The sequence below is a fragment of the Gobius niger genome, assembly GCF_951799975.1.
Source record: "Gobius niger genome assembly, chromosome: 17".
NCBI classification, from domain to species: domain Eukaryota; kingdom Metazoa; phylum Chordata; class Actinopteri; order Gobiiformes; family Gobiidae; genus Gobius; species Gobius niger.
The window spans coordinates 3,310,204-3,328,926 of NC_136868.1; the positions used below are offsets into that span (position 1 = coordinate 3,310,204).

The following is an 18,723-nucleotide window of genomic DNA, read 5'->3' on the forward strand; positions in this document are numbered from 1 at the left end:
CACTTCCCTTTCCCCTGTTTAAGGACGGACGGATTGTGCAAAATGCAGCTGAAGCTCTAGTTCACTAACTGCATAGATCTAACAGACCCCATGAAAGGTTAAGGAGTTAGTTGCTCGTGTTAGAGCTTAGAGGCTTTAATTTGATGGTTTCGGACGCAGCCAACCATCTCGGGAAAACTCCCCCGTCCACATGAACATATGTCACTTCCTGTTAGCATCTTAAAAATTCTAATCAAAATAACTTTTCTGCCCAGCGTTTCTTCATTAATTTGCTGCTTCACTGACATAAAATGATGATTATTACTTGCAGCTGATGTTGTCCATTCGTATAAGTCGTATTTTCAAAAAAGCAATAAAACCTGTCATATGCACTTTAAGCGACAACTTACAATATGAAATTTTAATGTGCACAAAACGCCTCCAAATCCATATTCAAAAAGCCCCTAAAAAAACAAGTCTATAAAGAGTGTGCAAACATCGTACGCAGTAGCTTATTCTTACTCCAGCGCTCCTATTAAACAATTCATGACTAATGCGCAGCGCCTATAAAACTTGAATGGCTTGTCGGCTACAGACTTTGGATTTGCCCGAAAGCTATTCCATACACAAAAGATCATGTTCACAAGGTATAAAACCAGCCCTATACATAATATAGCCCCGTATGAAAATTTATAGAGAGGAGAGATGCTTCAAAGTGTCAGCTCTGCCTCTTAGTGCAAATAGAAAACTCCACTGTGCGAATACAGTATTTATGCGCGTCTTTGGGGCAATAGTGCAGAACGTCCCTCGATGTATCGGATCATAAACTAAAGCGTTCTCTTCGAATATAGATTATAATTTGTAGCTTATTGACGAATCCCTGCTGAGTGAATATTGCAGTTGTGAATAAAAGATGGTTTAAGGCGAGACACTGCAGGTGAATAGGGGAAAATAAATAAATGTAGAGATATCAATTAGAAACTTTTGCTGAACATCACAGATATAAATATGAGAAAAAAATGTATTGCATTTTTTCTGTCATTTTATGTTTTCACATAAAAATAAGGCATTTTGAGCATTAAAATTGCCAAAATTGCCTATATTTTGGGGAAATCAAAATAATGAATTGAGCCAGATTAAATTTTATGGTTTTATTTTATTGACATATTAGAAACTAAGTTTCTAATATGTATTGCATTGCAAATGTATTGCATTTTTCCTGTCATTTTATGTTTTCACAAAAAATTAAGGCATTTTGAGCATTAAAATGGCCAAAATTGCCTATATTTTGGGCAACGAAATCAAAATAATGAGCCAGATTAAATGTTATGGTTTTATTTTATTGACATATTAGTAACTAAGATTTTCTCAGAGGGGATTTTGGATATTTTGTTTAGTCTTTCAATAAACTAATCATCAGTAAAAAAATCTGTAAAAACTCAAATTCCGCCTGTTTTTTTGGTTTCAGTTGAATAAATCAGGCTAGGAATTAGATATTAAAAAATCCCTCTGAAAAAACCTTCTAAATCTTGTTGTGTCTCAGCCTGTAAAGTTTGGAGTCTGTGGGAGCTTCTATAAGGGCTCAGGCTCTGCCCGAGTGCGGCTTCTCTCATTCAGAGAAAACCAGCCCTGAAGTTTTGTAGCGAGTGCTCATGCTCGGCCCGTTCTTCCACTTTTCCGCACCAGCGTCTCGTAGGAGGAAAAACACCATATTTGGGTGAAAGCGTCATCACGGGGCCCCTTAGCAGGACACGTGGATGTCAAATCTGTCAATATTTATGAATGAAAACCCGCGGGAAAGACGGCCTTTCTACTTCTGGGTCGCCCCCACCTCGCAGACAAAACATCATAAAATAAACATCATCATTTTTATATCTGACATGAAAACTAAGATGTAAAGGGAGGAAAATAGATAAAAAAATCTCCACTTCGACCACTACGTGAAAAATCAATACGTTCACCTGCCGTGTCTCGCCTTAAACCTGTCTGTTTGTGCTGATTTTGAGGTGACCCAATAAACCTAGAGCTACTTTTTGTCAAGTCCATCCACCGTAATAAAATAGTACCGAAGCAGACCTTTTTTTTTTCATTTTTTTTTTCATTTTATACTGTGCAAAGTTAGTCTAGTATTCTTTTGTCTTGAACTGATTTTTTTTTCGGGCTAAAGATTGAAAGCTGGAGTGACCAATCGGAGAAGAATGACCACACCCCACACAGAAATATCTTTGGAAATGCCCATGTATGGTCATGTTTCAAGCAGCAAGAGGGAAAACACAGAAAAGGAAAAACTTTCTTCAATTTCTCCACCGTTACTTTAGCAAAATGCTGAATTGTGAATGGATTTTTCCACCAAATAAAGACACAGAGACACGGAGAAGAGCAAAGGGGTTCGAAAGCCCACACAAACTGACAATGCTAACCAACACGTGCCGTTTTTTGCTTCTATTGAACAATTTGCTGTGAAAAAAACATCCTTATGGGCCCGATATTGGCTTGACTTTACTGGTTTGTGATAAATATGTTCATAATGCACTGAAAAGGGCTAAAAAAGTGAAAAATTGTGATTTCCATTCGTTCCAAACGCCATGAGATTTTGTGTTTCCATTAAAGGGGTCGATCTCTGGAATGACTGTACAGAGGATCTCAAATTATGTCCCTCTCTCTTCCACCTAAAGAGAATGTATAAAAGTATTATACTTGAAAAATACCTTAATTCTGTTTACTAGTATGTTTAAGACTGTCAACTTACTTTAAAATAATAATAATAAAATAAAATCCTTTTGAATGTCTGATGTTATGTTAGAAGGTTAACAAAAACACGTGCCGTAACTTTAAAAAAAAACAAGGGTAGGCAAAATAAGCATTAGCTTCAGCCTGTACCTTTTCGGTCATTTTGTATGTTATGTTATGAAGAAGTTTACTTAACTGAATGTAAATCTTTTGTCACAATTTTGACCGAATAAACTGAAACTGAAACTAAAAAAAAAAAAAAAAAAAAAAGTTGTGTGGCGCGTTGCCGTCCAAACAAAACATGGGGGCGCGTACACATCCATCTAAAAAAGGTTTATTTTTGTCATCTATCTCTAAAAAATTTTGTTGGAGAGGTTGCATTAGTTTGTTAGCGTGAAAGCTGCTGTTTCCTACGGGCTTTAAAAGGAACAGGCCACTGTTTTTACATACTGAGATATGTTCTGCTGTATGTGCTTCACTCTTCTCTGTACGGTTTAAGTGCTCATTATATAGGGAAAATATCTGCTTAAATATTGCAGTGCCAGCAAAGAAGTTTACTAATCTCTCCAATAGCTTTGAGGTCTTCGCCGCTACAAAAAACACTCATTTGTTTAATGCAAAAAACAATCCTACAAAAACTTTTTTGACATGTACTGCATGTACTTGGAGTTGGAGAATAGCCGTCTTCAGTTTCCAAGCAGGGGCGGACTGGCCATATGTCCATTCTGGAAGGGCACAGAAAGGCCACTGGTTTGGCCTCTCAATGTTCTCCTTAATCTCTAATTTTACGCCTTAACCGAGCTTTGCCCAAATCTAAAAGCTCAAAAGAAAAGCGCCAAAAAAGAAAATCAAAAACGAGGATGAACACGGGACAAAAATGTGCCGTAAAAGCGACAAAAATGTGACATAAACGTGACAAAAACAAACAAAAACATGACAAAAAAACAACAAAAAAGAGACAAAAACAAAGCAGCAAAGCAATGAAAAAAGCAACAAAAAAGCCACAAAAGTAATGAAAAAACAACAAAATCATGACAAAAAGTTAGAATCACTCTTGTAGGTCTTAGCTTTCAAATGAGGCGTTACACTGTCGCTCTCCAGTTCAGGAGCTTTTAGATTTGGGTAATGTCAATATGTATTTGTGCTGTGTGCATTTACGCTAATTTGGGCCACACTGGTCAGAGTCCAGGGCCGTTTTTAAGTCCCAGTCCGCCCCAGCTTCCAAGGATCAACCATAGAGACTGTAAGGGGCTTTTGATCCATAAGTTTGTTCTTATTTATGATAATTTCCCAATATTTGTTTTAATTTTCAAGAAATGAATACTTCCTCCTCTGAGTGGCTTGGCACTTGGAGAAACCCAGTAGATTTATAGCCTGACCAGCCAGAATACACTGTCTTCCTATACTTTACACAGATGTGTATCTGGGATCAGGAGCGATTCCTTCAAATTCCCGATGTCCATGATTGACGAGTGTATCAACCGATCGGACAAAAGCCGAATATGACGAAAACGGCATGCAGCGTATTCTGTAAACAAGGAAGCTAGTAGTTTTAAGAGGCATCGGCGAGAAGAGTTAATGCGAACGAACTACCGTAAATGCTCTAATATCGGCCGGGGCCTTTATTTACTCAAGGGCATCTGGGACCAGTCCTTTATTGGAACCAGGCCACAATTAGAGACAGGCCTTTATTTCTATTTGAGCAAAACGGACGACCAGGAAAATGAAGAAAAATGAGATTTGTGTCCATTTGCACCTAAAATATTAGGTTCATTTATTAATGAACATTTCAAACCCTCTCCCAGCGGCTGGAACATTGACGCCTTTTATTTTGTCGGGACAACAGGAAGTGTTTCGTTGCTGTTAGCGGAGCTTTGACATCAGTGTCACTGCAGGTTTCTGTTTCGTTTTTACCACGGACCGGATTATTTGTTGTTATCTTGTGTAAAAGGCGAGTTTAGACGGAGCGTTTGTGTTTGTGATCGATCATGAGACTGACCCGAGAGAAGACGAGACGCTCGCGCTGATGGGAGGAGTTATTTTGAGGCGTGGGACTGACCTGCACACGGAGCAGCTGGACGTGCTTTGAAGACGCAATGGAGACTTTATTAAAACCCCGGAGGGTCACACAACATTTGTTGCTTTCCCTGTTTCCAAATATCGTCACAGGAGGTTTGAAAAGTGGCTAAATCTGTGTCAAAGTTACGCTCGGATCAGCTCCTCCACAGCGTCCCCCTCGGCCCGGGTTCCCGTTTGTTACTTCCTATGAGACAAATTCCTAACATGGGGAATATTTCTACCGCTATAGTTTCTAATAAAAGCCCCGGCCTGTTTTAGAGACCGGCTTTAATTTGCCTCCGCCAGCCGCGAACCCGGCCTCTGTCAGAGACCCGGCCGCTAATGGAATACAGGCCAGTATTTGAGCATTTACGGTATGTTGTTTTTGACAGAAAAACCTAAAGATATTATGAGTCATTAGCAACTTGGTTCCTATTTTAAACGTGGGAGAATTCAACATGATTGCGCAACAGCTGTTTCAATCAATGTTGTAAAAGAGACGAAAAAACTTTTGATAGATGGTAATAAGAAGAAAATACTCTTAAGCCACTTTCACACAGGCTAAAGCCCTGCTAAAGTCAGGAATTTTGGAAGAACTGGAACTAGAACTGAACAGTATCTCTCCTAAAGCTGCCATCTCCACTGTTTTGGTTAAAGAAATATTGACATTGAACTTGATTGCTGAGAGAATCTTTGCATAAAATCTTTGAGCAATACTAGACGAACTCCCTCCGTATAGAATGAACGATGATAAAACGTCTGCCGGGCCACAGTCTCTCCAGGACTGTGTTACTTCCTGTCTGCGGGGTAGTTCTCGAACAGCTCCAGCCCGAAGCAGATGAGCCTGTCTGCAGAGTGCATGGCCCCGAGGATCAAGTCCAGAGCCCGCTCCCTCGCACCGGAGCAGGACGCATCCGAACGCTCTGCTGGAGCGCTCGACCCGCTGGAGTCGCTGTGGTTACAGAAGAGAACGGCGTCTTCTGAGAAACGGAGGATGGAAAACTTTGCCGTGCTTCCTGGGAGGCTGTACAACAAGTTCCTGCAGAGAAAAAGAAAAGAGAAGAAAATATCACATAATTTTAAAAAGGCTTTCGGTTGTACTCAATGTATCTCGACAAAGTATCATGGACAAAATCCACATCATAATAATAATACAATCGTAATATTAGTCCAGTGCTCAGGCCTAACCCCCAGATTCCACATTCTCCGTGCTCGCTCCGCTCCACTGCGTTCCACTCCGCCCCGACCTCCTCAGCAAATGCGTTGCTATGTTGAACGTTCAGAAACATTCCACATCGTCCACTCCGCTCCGAGGGGCCTACGTCGCCTCTCCGCCTCTCCGCCTCGCCACGATAAAAATACGGATCAACCCTATTTTCAGGTCCGTCTGCGCCGCGTCAGCTCTGGCCGGATCAAGCTCCACCGCTCAGATCGCACCAAACGGGAAAGAGAACGACAACAATTTCCGTATTTTCAGTAAGTAAATACCCTCCGAGCGGACTTTATTTTAACGAAAAAGTCACTATTTCACACAAAGTGACCTCGATAATTCCCTCTGTGGAGTTTGTTATCACAAAAACAATCACTCCCTCGCGCATGAGGGGGGCACAGGCTTCATGCTCCAACGCGGTATAGCTCGCATGCTCATTTATAGTTGTTTATTATTTTATTGGGAGTTTTATTTCTCAAAGTCGCTGCTTTGTGCGCGTGCTCCTCGTGGAGCTGGAGCACTGGCGGAGAGGACCGGGGCGGGCTGAAGCGGAGACAGTGGGCGTTGATGTCGCAGCCGTTCGGAGTCGGGGGGAGCGGAGCGGAGCTGAGCGCACAGGCGGATGATGTGGAATCCCGGGGTAAGTCTAACTCTGTGGAGCCAATAGCGTCGATAAATTTACCGGCCAGTTTCATAATAATTATTACTGGTTATTACATTAAAGCAGTACTATGTAATTCATGCCCGTAGATGCTACAAGCGCCACTGCAGGTGTCGTAGCATGTTGCGTTTCTTACTCATTAATTGTCCGCGAGAGTAAACACTACGCTGACAGGAGAGAGATAATGTGCATCCAATTACACAATGGAGATCATTTATTTCACTCAAACTTGGCTGTAAATACTGTTAAAGTGACGCTAGCCCACAGTTAGCTTTGCCCATTGCTAGTTTCTTCTTCGTGATTCCATTAGCGTGTATTGGTGACTCCGACCCGGTGGAAGTGTGGTTTTCTGGCCGAAGACACCAGGGGGAGATGAAAGACCCTGCAAGCATCCCATTAACACTTGTATTACCCTCAGAGGGACTACGGAAAGGGTTTATTAAGGTAAACGAGTTATTAGCACAGCTTTAATTGTCACAATCCTCTGTTTTACCCGTGTGTATCTGCTTATGCTGTTATGTCGAAGTCTGATTCCGACAAAGTCCATATTTGTTATTATCACACTGCAAAAAGTATTTAACTAGATCAGTATAAACATCTCAATTTGAGCATAATAATCCAAATTTTAGTTGTTTTGATTGGTTAAGAAGTTGTTGGGCATTTGTCCGAAATTATTTCACTTGTTTTGAGATGTTTCTGACTCGTTTCGATACATTTCGTCCTTATTTCAGGTCATTTTCTTTGCCAACGGGGAAAGAAATTTGGTCTTATCTCATTGGCAATTTTACTTTCTTATTTCAAGCGAGATTTGACCTAGAACTGGTCTGAAATGTCCTCAAACAAGCAAAGTAAACTTGGTCCGATCAGGAAAAGTGTCTAAATGAGTGAAAACCGCTCAAAACAAGATACATTTCCTCAATTTAAGTCATTTAAGCCAATGCTTGATATTTACTTTCTGTAGTGCACTCTCACTATTTCACCCTGGAATAAAAAAACAAAACAATACATTGATGGGATAAGTTGGTCAGTATAATTGTCAGCTCACCTCAATCTTTGGACTCATAATGTTGCTGAACTTAGACCTGACGTGGCGACTGTAGCTCTAACTAAAGTCCTCAAAACTGTTCAGCGTCTGTGCTGAGAGACACTGTTTGAACGACGGCCTGTATCGCTGCACGTCCCGCGCACAAACACCCGGAGAGAGGCCTATAGGGCAGCACACAGTCATTTGTTAGTGACTGGGCTCCGTGCTCCGGGCTCCACTGCATTGATTTCTGTTTGAAGTGGCTGAATGGACGGCCTTATGGGGTAAATAGAGTGATTCTTCATCTGAGAGGACGCTCACTGCACGACCTTCAGCACACACGGAGCTCAAACACAGTAACTCCAAAACCGATAGTGTTGTGGCTGTTTGTCTCACACCACCTCGCTATGGTCTTGTGAGTGCACAATGGGGAGGGGAAGGGGATCTTATGTGTGTTTCGCTTCTCATAAGACACGAGCAATACTACCACATAATTAAGAGTATATGGTTTTATTTGAAAGTCTCGTGGCAGAGGAATAAAAAAGTATTATTTATACAAAAATTATCCAGATCAAAGTTGTTACTGATCTTCGACTTGCCCAAGATTGGAATAAAAGTTTATGTCTTTGTCAGTCCATAGAGTTCGGGAATGTGATGTCATGTCGCTAAGCATCATGGGATTAGCAGCAATTATAAACTAATAGACATTTTAAAAGCTAAAACACTGGAGTTATTGTTCACATTAAAACACTTGAACGCCACAGTGAGTTAGATGGATTTACCAGCAGTAACGGAGTCGCCCCACAGCTTTTTTCTTTACTTTTTATACTGTTTTAGCTGATGTTAGTTTATGGAAAATGTATGCTGCAAACATGGCGGATCTCCATGGTAACTGTGGATTTTCCCGAACACTGTAGAGCTCCACAGTCCGGAAGTAAACCTAAGTCAGATGCAGGTGAAAAAGCACGTATGAGATTGATCTAGTTTACGAAAAAAATACAGTTTAACGGCGAGCCTTCGTCCTAGAACTACATTACCCAGGATGCTCAGGAGTCCCATGATCTACTACGAGGCTTTTGATTGGTGGAGCTTCACGTTCCCACACGTGTTTATTTATTGTAATGTAGACGACATATTATAAACAATTTATTCAAACAGATGGACAGACGGGTCGGTGCGGCGTCAGCTGTGATGCGGTCGCTGTATCGGTCTGTCATGGTGAAGAGGGAGCTGAGTCGGGGCAAAGCTCTCGATTTACCGATCGATCTACGTTCCCACCCTCACCTATGGTTATGAGATTTGGGTAATGACCGAAAGGACAAGATCGCGAATACAAGCGGCCCAAATGAGTTTCCTTCGCAGGGTGTCTGGGCGCACCCTTCAAGATCGGGTGAGGAGCTCAGTTACCCGGGAGGAGCTCGGAGTAGAGTCGCTGCTCCTTCACGTCGAAAGGAGCAGCTGAGGTGGCTCGGGCATCTGTTTCAGATGCCTCCTGGTCGCCTCCCGCGGGAGGTGTTCCAGGCATGTCCTATTGGGACAAGGCCTCGTGGAAGACCCAGGACACGGTGGTGGGACTATGTCTCCGAGCTGGCCTGGTGTGGCCTCGGGGTCAGAACAGCTGGAGGAGGTGTGTGTGGATCGGGAAGTCTGGGCATCTCTGCTGAGACTGCTGCCCCCGCGACCCGGCCCCGGATAAAGCGGAAGAAAATGGATGGATGGACGTCCATAGGAATTAATGGAACAACTGGAAGGGGATACGTCAGAAATACCCGGATTGACGTCTTTATCAATGGTAAATATTTTTTATGAGACACAGCAAACAAAAGTGTTGGTTCAGAACAGTCTCAAAACATGAGCCCATCTTTACCACGGCTGTAGTGTGTGAACATTTGACATCTTTAGCAAAAAAAAAGATAAAAATACTAAAAACAACAACATTTTTTTTCTCTTTTAGAGTAAATGTAAAAAAAAAAAAAAGAATAAAAAAAGAAAAGTCCTTGCACACTCCAGGCCGCACGTACCTCCTAAAAAACAGGTCTATTAAAAGAAGCGTGGGCTGCTCTCAGTCTAATGGGCCGCTCCTGTGACTGAACGGTAACTCGTTATAAATGGCTGCCATTACGGCTAATGTTTTTTGAGCATGATGGAGCAGCTAATTCTAGCTCGGATGCTAATGGGAGCGGAGGACAATTAACGTGTCTATTACTGCCATAAACTGTGAACAAGACCAAACACGGGGGACATTCATCCTGCTCCAATCGGGACGAGGAGCCGACAGCACGGGCGCGTAAGTGACACCACAACAGCGCGGGCTGCAGAAGACGTACAATTAGTGACCGAGTCGGAGAAAATGACACGACGTGACATCTGTGTTACAAAAAAGAAAGAAAAAAAGAAATGTCAAAGGCTTCATCAAGTACAAAGCACTTTGGAAACTTTATACTGTCATGTTGAACACACAGTCCTACTCGGTGATATATGGAAGCAGTTCAGCAGCACTTTGCTCCAAAAGGGAATTAATTTAAGAATAAGCCACACAAAGACGTCAAGTAAATTCAATACGAGATAAAAACTGCTTTGACCCAAACTGTTCCGAGCATCAAACAGGAAGAATAGGGACTTAATAAGCTTCATGTATCAAGATCTTATTCATGGTGCTTCTTTTTTTCTTTTTATTGAAGTTTTGACATGTTTTGAACACAACAGACAAAACAAAACGAAAAAACAGAGCAAAAAAGGCCTTTCACTCACTCATACATTTGCTTGTTTAAACTTGTCCCAGAGCTCCAGAAACGGATCCCATGAAAATCATCTCCCTTTCCTTTCCTTTTAGTTCAAATTAGATTTTTTGCTTCTCACCAGAAAACCTACAAAACAATTGATCCTGGAGCGTCCCAGAGACCATCATAAAGAATAGATAAAAGATAAAGATAAAAAAGTCCTGGACTGACTAAAGACAAGGAGACCTTCGCCTATTGTGCGATCCCTTTCTCACCTTCTCTTTTTTGCCTCCTCAGACATAGTCTTCCTTTTTTTACTTCCCTCGGCCATGACAAACTTTAAACCAAAGAGGAGAAAAGGCAGAAGCACAAAGCACTGCTTTCTGTGTCACGTGTTCAGATTCACAGGGCCAGTCCCTCCTGAAAACAGAGCAGCCCATATAGAACAGCACTACTCATCATGTGCTCTATATTGTCCTCAAATATCATCTGACATCACTCAAATTAAGGTATTATTTAGGTCAAACGTTACAGTGACATCACGCATAGTTCCGGCAGCCATTTTGAATACCGAAGCAGCATTATGCAGTACTACAACATGTAACAATATCTCAGGATGAAAATTAAAGACAACTGATTGACAGTGGCGTTTTTACGAGCTCGTAATCACTGCTCATGAAGAAAACAGTTTAAACACGGCCCCAGAGACGCACGTTTATGTGAAATAACCAGTAAATGTGACACAGACGTAGCAGCTCAGTCTGTGGAGCTGCAGCAGAAGATCTGCTTCACTCTGAAGACTAAATGAACACATCAAAGAGGCAACAGAAAACCTTTCTCTGGCATTTTTACATTTTGTCATGTCAACAGAGTCTCAGTCTGAGTCAGTGTTTAAGCTGCTCAAGACGCTAGCATGCTACCGGTTAGCAACTGTCATCAATCAACTGTCAATGGCTTCAGCACAATGAACACATGTGTGGCCACATCTATGAACACTGAGGAAATACAACAGTAACAGCTCTGACCTCTGTCACATGTTGTATCCTGTGGTTCAGGGCTTTCTCTTAGAGAGGTCAGAGCTGAGCTGTTGAAGCTAAATGCTAACCGGTAGCATGCTAACATCTTGAGCAGCTTAAACACTGACTCACTGGTTTCTTCACATAATAATAAATAATAATAATGCATTGGTTTTATATAGCGCTTTTCTGGACACTCATAGACGCTTTACATTGCACTATTCGTTCACTCCATACTCGGTGGTGGTAAGCTACTATTGTAGCCACAGCTGCCCTGGGGTAGACTGACGGAAGCGAGGCAACCAGTCTGCGCCATCGGCCCCTCCGACCACCACCAACCACTCACTCACTCACTACATTCGCTAGGCTTCCTGGTGTTACCAAACGGTCTCCCATCCAAGTACCGACCAGGCCCTTCCCTGCTGAGCCTCCAAGGTCTGACAGGATTGGGCAGAGCAAAGGCGGTATGACCACATAAATGTGCTTCTCTGCGGCCGTTCCTCTTGAGCAGTGATTACGAGTACATAATAATGCCACTGTCTATAGTTGCCTTTCATTTATATCCTGAGTAGAGATATCGTTGCATGTTGTAGTACTGCATAATTCTACAGTATTCAAAATGGCCGCCACAACAACAAAAGTCACATGACTGAAAGGAATCCGCCCATAGCCAGCGGCAGTGCTCTGAAAGACAAAACATTTCTCCTGTGATACTTAGGGAAACTTTGATGATCCAACTATGACACACACAAGCAACAAACCGCAAATGCAAACGCCGTGGCTCCTAAAAGTCCATGTGTGACTTACATAACTGCCCGGTTAATGAATATTTATATCTTCACAAACTCGCTCCCCATTTCCCACCTTCCCCTAATACTCAGTGATTGATGTGCTGTGCGTAGATTTGCTTTTTCTCTCGTTCATCATCGGAAACACTGCCCCGAATTCCACCTCGCGGCACACCTCCCTCCTCTTTAGCGGGCGCGCCTCTTTTATTTGGCACTAATCAATGTTTTATTCAATAACGGACTCTTCGGAGGCTGCTTTTTTCGGCGCCGTGCACCGGATCTTATGAATAATGGAAAATGACTGTCGAATCACATCTGACTTTGAAGGTGTTGTTTGTTATCAGGGGACGCCACAATAAAGGCCCGCGCTAAACCTCCGTGACAGCTCCTAAATAAACCCTTCATCTTGATACTAAGTTTGCAGGAGCCGCTGAGACGCAGTATTTTACACAAACGTACAATAAGGATAATGATGAAGTTTGCGGATCTGTCTGAGTTACTTTGTGGCCTCGTGGAGTTTGTGAGCGATCAGTAAAATAAACTAAACGCCACCATGACAACCCAGTGTGTGCAAACAGATCCAGAGTAGTAGAAGAAGAAAGTGAGGTGAGGTTGACCTGTATATCCCCGGAGGAGCGCGGGCGACGATGAAGCTCTTCTCCACGTCTCGCAGGACGTCGTTGAGCATCCGAACGTGGGCCGGGTCCCTCTCTTTGGGGTCGTTGGCGGGACGCATGACTTCAGACTGGAAGAACGCCACGTGGTCTCTGAGGAAGGACGCGGCGCGGAGGAGCGGCGGCGGGACTGAGGACTTATCTGAAAACACACAGACATGATGCTCATAAGGTAACGTTGTTCTTTAAAGGGGGGGTCTTATGCAAAATGGACTTTTTCAAGCTTTACATCCTGTTATCATGTCATTCCCTCATTAAAAACATGCCTGAAGTGTTCCCTTGGCACATTCACGTATTTTTGAGTAATCTGTAAAAACTCTGATGGCGGCCATTTTAGGGATAGGTTTGCCTGAGTCCTCCTAGGAACGCCCCCACCTCCTGGAGACGCCTCCGAGCTTTCGTCACCAGCCGAGTAACCGACCACTGCTCCTCAGCAGAACCCCCTCCCCACTGATGCCACAGACAGCGTGTGGAGGGGGCGTGTCGGAAAGAGTCAGAGGTTCTTAAAGAGACAGAGGCCGATTTCAAGACATTCACTACAGCCATTTTGAGAGAGACATTTTATACAAGGCAGTTATTCTAATAACTGCATTTACAGACCAACTGAAGGTTTGTCATCATTGTAGTGTGATATAGACTGGTGCTATGTGACTGAAAAAAGCAGAATACCCCCTCTTTAAGGAATAGGCCACCGTTTTTACATACTGAGATATGTTCTTACCTGAGCTTAGACGAGTTCATTTGTACCTGTCTGGTCTTCACGTATGCCCTCAGTCACGTAAACACAGCACAGACGGTGTTAGCATTTAGCCTCTAGGTGCAAATGGACACAAATCTCGTTTTTCTTCATTTTCCTGGTCGTCCGTTTGCTCAAATAGAAATAAAGGCCTGTCTCTAATTGTGGCCTGGTTCCAATAAAGGCCTGGTCCTAGATGCCCTTGAGTAAATAAAGGCCCCGGCCTATATTAGAGCATTTACGGTAGTCCTAGAGTTAATTGTTTTTGTGAAGAAAATACTGCAAGTATGAATAATCGGTGCAACGAGCATGTCCAAATATGGACAAAACAAATAAACTTTAGGTTTAAGTGAACCTGTATGATCAAATGTGGTGCCTGCCCTTTTTTTATGCTGTAATTTCACTTATTTCACTACGTCCTCCAAAACCAACACATCATCACTGAGCCCAAATACTCACTAACAAAATGTGTGAGTTTCATCAACTTATCACGGTTAGTTTTCAGGTTATGTAAAGAAATGTAGCATGAATTTAGCCAGACTTTTTCAGACTTCAGAGAAAACAGGAAGTGGAGAGCGCGACCGGTCTCTGCTGATTGGTCAAATGCCACAGAGGCGGGATCTGTGATTCAGATTCAGATTCATTTATTGGCCATTTGCAGTTTGAAAAACCACATTGGAAAAAAATGTGCAAAGAGCTCAAAGTGCGATATGTAAAACACGTAAAAAGACACAATATAAAAAACAGAACAAACAAACAATGCCACATTAAAAGCCTGAGGGCAAAATTTTGTACAATAAAAGTCCACACAGATAAATATAATAGAAGTGCCTGTTTAAAGTGCCTTGTTTAAAGTGATCACAGCTTGAGGAAAGAAACTGTTAATATGTCGATCAGTAGAACATATGATGGAGCGATACCTTCTCCCTGAAGGAAGCATCTCAGAAAAGGCCTTAGCCGGGCGGCCTGAGGCGTCATTTGCAGGTTGTAAAGCTCGATTCAGTCGTCGAGCTTTATATGTGGCCTCCAGGAGCGGCAAGAGCAGCCGATGGTCCTGAGGCTGAGAGAACCACTTTGTTCAAAGCCTTCTTCTCTTTCAGAGTGAGACCAAACCACACTGTAATACAACTGGTCAGGACACTCTCAATTACACAATAATAAAAGTTCAGAAGAATCCTAGTATTTTGGGTAAATTCTCGAAGCCTGCGTGAAAAGAAGAAGCGCTGTCTCACTTTCTTAGCAGAGTTCATCGTATGTGAGCTCCAGTTCAAGTCATGAGAAAGAGTCACAGCCAAGAATTTACATTTCTCAACAATCTGCACGTCAGAATCTTGGATAGTAACAGGCAACTGATTCCTATTGTGACAAAAATCAATAACAAGTTCACATGTTTTTGAAGTGTTCAAAAGCAGGTTGTTTATGTGATGTAGGGTGATCTCTTCTGATTGGCTGAGTGAGGACCACATGCTTCTTTACCTTATACTGATGTACAGCAGGGAGGCCATATTTTTACCAAAAATAGTCACTTGCCGTTTAAAGGGTTGTAAATGTATGAAAAAAAACATTATGTTGTTGAGAGGCCACGGGGGAATATTGGACCTCGAGGCGGCCGTGACCCACTGGACTTTGGGTATAGCTGTTCCAGACCATAAATCAATACATATAACAATAACAGTTTCTATTTCAGACCATCCCTCATGGTGTCTGTGCTGCAGCTGTGTCCAAATTACCTACAAGAACCTCTAACACTACGCTATGTTTTGAATATCAATGTTGCTTTCATGTTTGCCTCCTCACAACCGGCGACACTTTGTTTATACCGCCCGCTCTTAATGAAGGCATGCCGGCTAAATCCTTTGTTGTTCCCGATTGTGAAGGTTACATTAGTATTGAAGGACAGGTCTGCGCTCGTAATCCGGCCCGGCTCGGCAGCGGCATACTAACGGCCCGCTATCGGCCTATGCAAATGCCCCCTCAAGGCTGCAGCCGGTCCTTGACTAAAGAGCTCCTACATATGCAGCGGCCTCCGTTTCTGCGCCGCGAACGAGCCCGGGCCACGTCGCGCGGCAGGAGGCGGGTTATTTAGTGATCAGGGAAACGAGGAGGGAAGGCAGCGGACGTCCTGATACGCTTTAATCAGGTTTTTACAACTGGGTATTACTCGGAATACCGGATGTGCCAAGAAAGTGTGTTTGGTGGAGTCAAGGTGAACAGGAAGACTAAGAAATCATTTTAAAAGAGGAGATTCCAGACTTCACTTCCTCCAGCTGTTCTGGGTATTTGGTTTTTTCAAGGTTTAAATGCATGGTTTTATTTTGCTGATATATTAGTTACAAAGATTTTTTCATAAAGGATTTTATATATATTAGATTTTTGAATGAGCTCGTAATCAGTGGAAATATCTGTTCAACCTCTTAACTCCCGCCTGAACTGAGAGCATTTTCTCCTGTTCAGCTTTACCCAAATCCTGTAGGCCAGTGTAACGCCTCATTTGAAAGCTAAGATCTACAAAACTCATCTAAATGGATGTTTTTCCTCACGTCATCAGATTTTTTTTCCATTATTTTTTTGGGGGGGTATTCAACTCATTTTTGTAACTTTTGTCATTTTGTCATCTTTTTTTTGTCGTTTTTTTGTCACATTTTTTTCCTTTTTTGTGATTTTTTTTAATCACTTTTTTGTTTTGTCTTTTTTGTCATTTTTCCGTCAATTTTTTCAGATTTTTTGTAAATGTTTTGTCACTTTTTGTCAGTTTTTGCTCATTTTTTTTCCGGCATTTTTTCGTCATTTTTTTCGTCATTTTTTCGTCACATTTATGTCATTTTTTTGTGACATTTTTGCCACTTTTCCATACATTTTTTGTCACTTTTTGTAAATGTTTTGTCACTTTTTGACACATTTTTGTCATTTTTTCTGGTCATTTTCTGTCAAATTTTTATCACATTTTTGCCCTTTTTTTTAAACATTTTTTGTAAATTTTTTGTGACATTTTTGGCAGTTTTTCGTAATTTTTTCGTCACTTTTTTGGTCAAAGTTTTCTCACTTTTTTCTCACATTTTCATCATTGTTTTCGTCTCAGTTTTGTTGCTATTTTCACACCTTTTTTCCAGAAGCTTATGGATTGGGGTAAAGCCAAACTGGAGAAAATGTGCTCGGTTCAGGTGGGAGTTAAGGGGTTACTTAAATGTAACGTCACCTTGTTTTCTGAGTTTCAAAGCTCAACAAACATTGCTGGGGGAAACATATCACAAAAGTAACGAGTTGCAAAAATATATTACCTTTTTTCAGTAATGTACAGTTCCAAGAAAGGGAATGACCACATGTTTAAATTAGATATCTGTAAATTAAAAAAAAAAGTTTCCCTATTCACCTGCAGGGCCTCGCCTCAAAACTATGCCGAAAAGTTGAATCTCATTGTGAATTTAAGCCCATTTATCTGATGAGTTTATTTATCTATTTAATACTTTCTGTTCTTTTTGCTCCAAAGGCCAGAAAGACCTTGGACTTTCTGTCTCTGATTCTATTGGATTCCCGTCTCATGTAACGGTGAGTGTCTGCTATGTTTGCCCTTTGAAAAGTTACGATGAGAAATTGATGATTGTTTTGTTTTTTTTTGTTTTTTTTGGGGGGGGGGGGGGCGTGTATGTTCAGAGGTCCCACGCGGAGAATAGATGCGGCGTTGATCTGAGGTTCACAAAAGCGTGGAGGTCGTTTGTGTTGAAATAATGAGGCCGAGGGATCGATACGTGCAGCCAAACTAATGAAGCGGCGCTAACCCACTCGCACGGGGACTGAGCTCTGAGGGTGCGGCGAAGCAGCCGCCTTACAACGGAGAGGACGGGAGACTGAAAAAAAATAACTACTTATACATCTACACTGTAAGAAATTACTGTAAAAATATGTTTCTTTTTTACAGTAATAAACCGTTTTCTTAAACAGCTGATTACCGTGAATTCTCACAGGAATTGACATAAATATATGTTCAGGAAGTCTTACTTTAAATTTTGCAGTATAATAGTTTACCAGTATTACACCGTAGGCAATTATTATTGTAGTTTTCGGTTGAATATGATTACAGTAGTTCACCATCTCACGGTAACCCCCCGTTAAAAGTTTAATACTGCAGCATTTATACGGTTCCAAGCTGTTATTTTAAGTACTTTAGCAATATAGCTAATTTACGGTAAAGAGTATAAGTAGTAAGTAGTAAGTATTGAACTAGATCAGTATAAACATCTCAATTTGAGCATAATAATCCAAATTTTAGTTGTTTTGACTAGTTAAGTTGTTCTTGGGCATTTGTCCTATATTATTTCACTTGTTCTGAGATGTTTCTGACTCGTTTCGATACATTTCGTCCTTATTTCAGGTCATTTTCTTTGCCAATGGGGAAAGAAAATTGGTCTTGTCTCATTGGCAATTTTACTTTCTTATTTCAAGCGAGATTTACCCTAGAACTGGTCAGGAAAAGTGTCTAAATGAGTGAAAACCGCTCAAAACAAGATACATTTCCTCAATTCACCTCACAACGAAGAGGACGGATAAGAAAAAAAACCTCTTATTTTACATCTACACTGTAAGAAATCACAGTAAAAATATGTTTCTTTTTTACAGTAATAAACCGTTTTCTTAAACAGCTGATTTACCGTGAATTCTCACAGGAAAAGACATGAATAAATGTTCAGGAAGTCTTACTTTAAATTTTACAGTATAATGTGGTTACTTCTACCAGTATTACACCGTAGGTAACTATTATTGTAGTTTGCCGTTGAATATGATTACAGTAGTTCAAAGCAGGAAAATGCACTCCAAGGTGTCCTTTATCAGAATTACTATCATAATAATAGATAATAGACGCCTCCTCGTGCAATATCCCTATTTCAGAATAGGGCTGTCACGGTATGAAAATTTTACCTCACGGTTATTGTGACCAAAATTATCACGGTTTTCGGTATTATCGCGGTATTTTTTTTAAATGTGTGTTAATATGTTCAGAAAGCATTGATAGTCCTGCACAAACTGAAACAGTTTCAAATAGTTGTTGATCGTTTCGAGGGTATTACATGTACTATTAATATTTTAAATGTGTACAGGAAGTAGTCTTTACCCTACACTGACCAACAGGAA

The 18,723-nt window shown here is 41.5% G+C and overlaps 1 protein-coding gene across 1 annotated transcript in view; it reads right to left on the bottom strand.

The window, feature by feature from the left end:
• Window positions 1-5,253: 5,253 nt before the first annotated feature.
• Window positions 5,254-18,723, bottom strand: part of naaladl2 (N-acetylated alpha-linked acidic dipeptidase like 2) — a 590,615-nt gene continuing 577,145 nt past the window's right edge. Inside the window, exons 15-16 of the mRNA XM_079574900.1 lie at window positions 12,804-13,002; window positions 5,254-5,806 (exon numbers count right to left, since the gene is read on the bottom strand). Coding sequence (XP_079431026.1) covers window positions 5,557-5,806; window positions 12,804-13,002 — 449 coding nt within the window. The 3' untranslated portion in view covers window positions 5,254-5,556. The remainder of the gene's footprint in view (window positions 5,807-12,803; window positions 13,003-18,723) is intronic.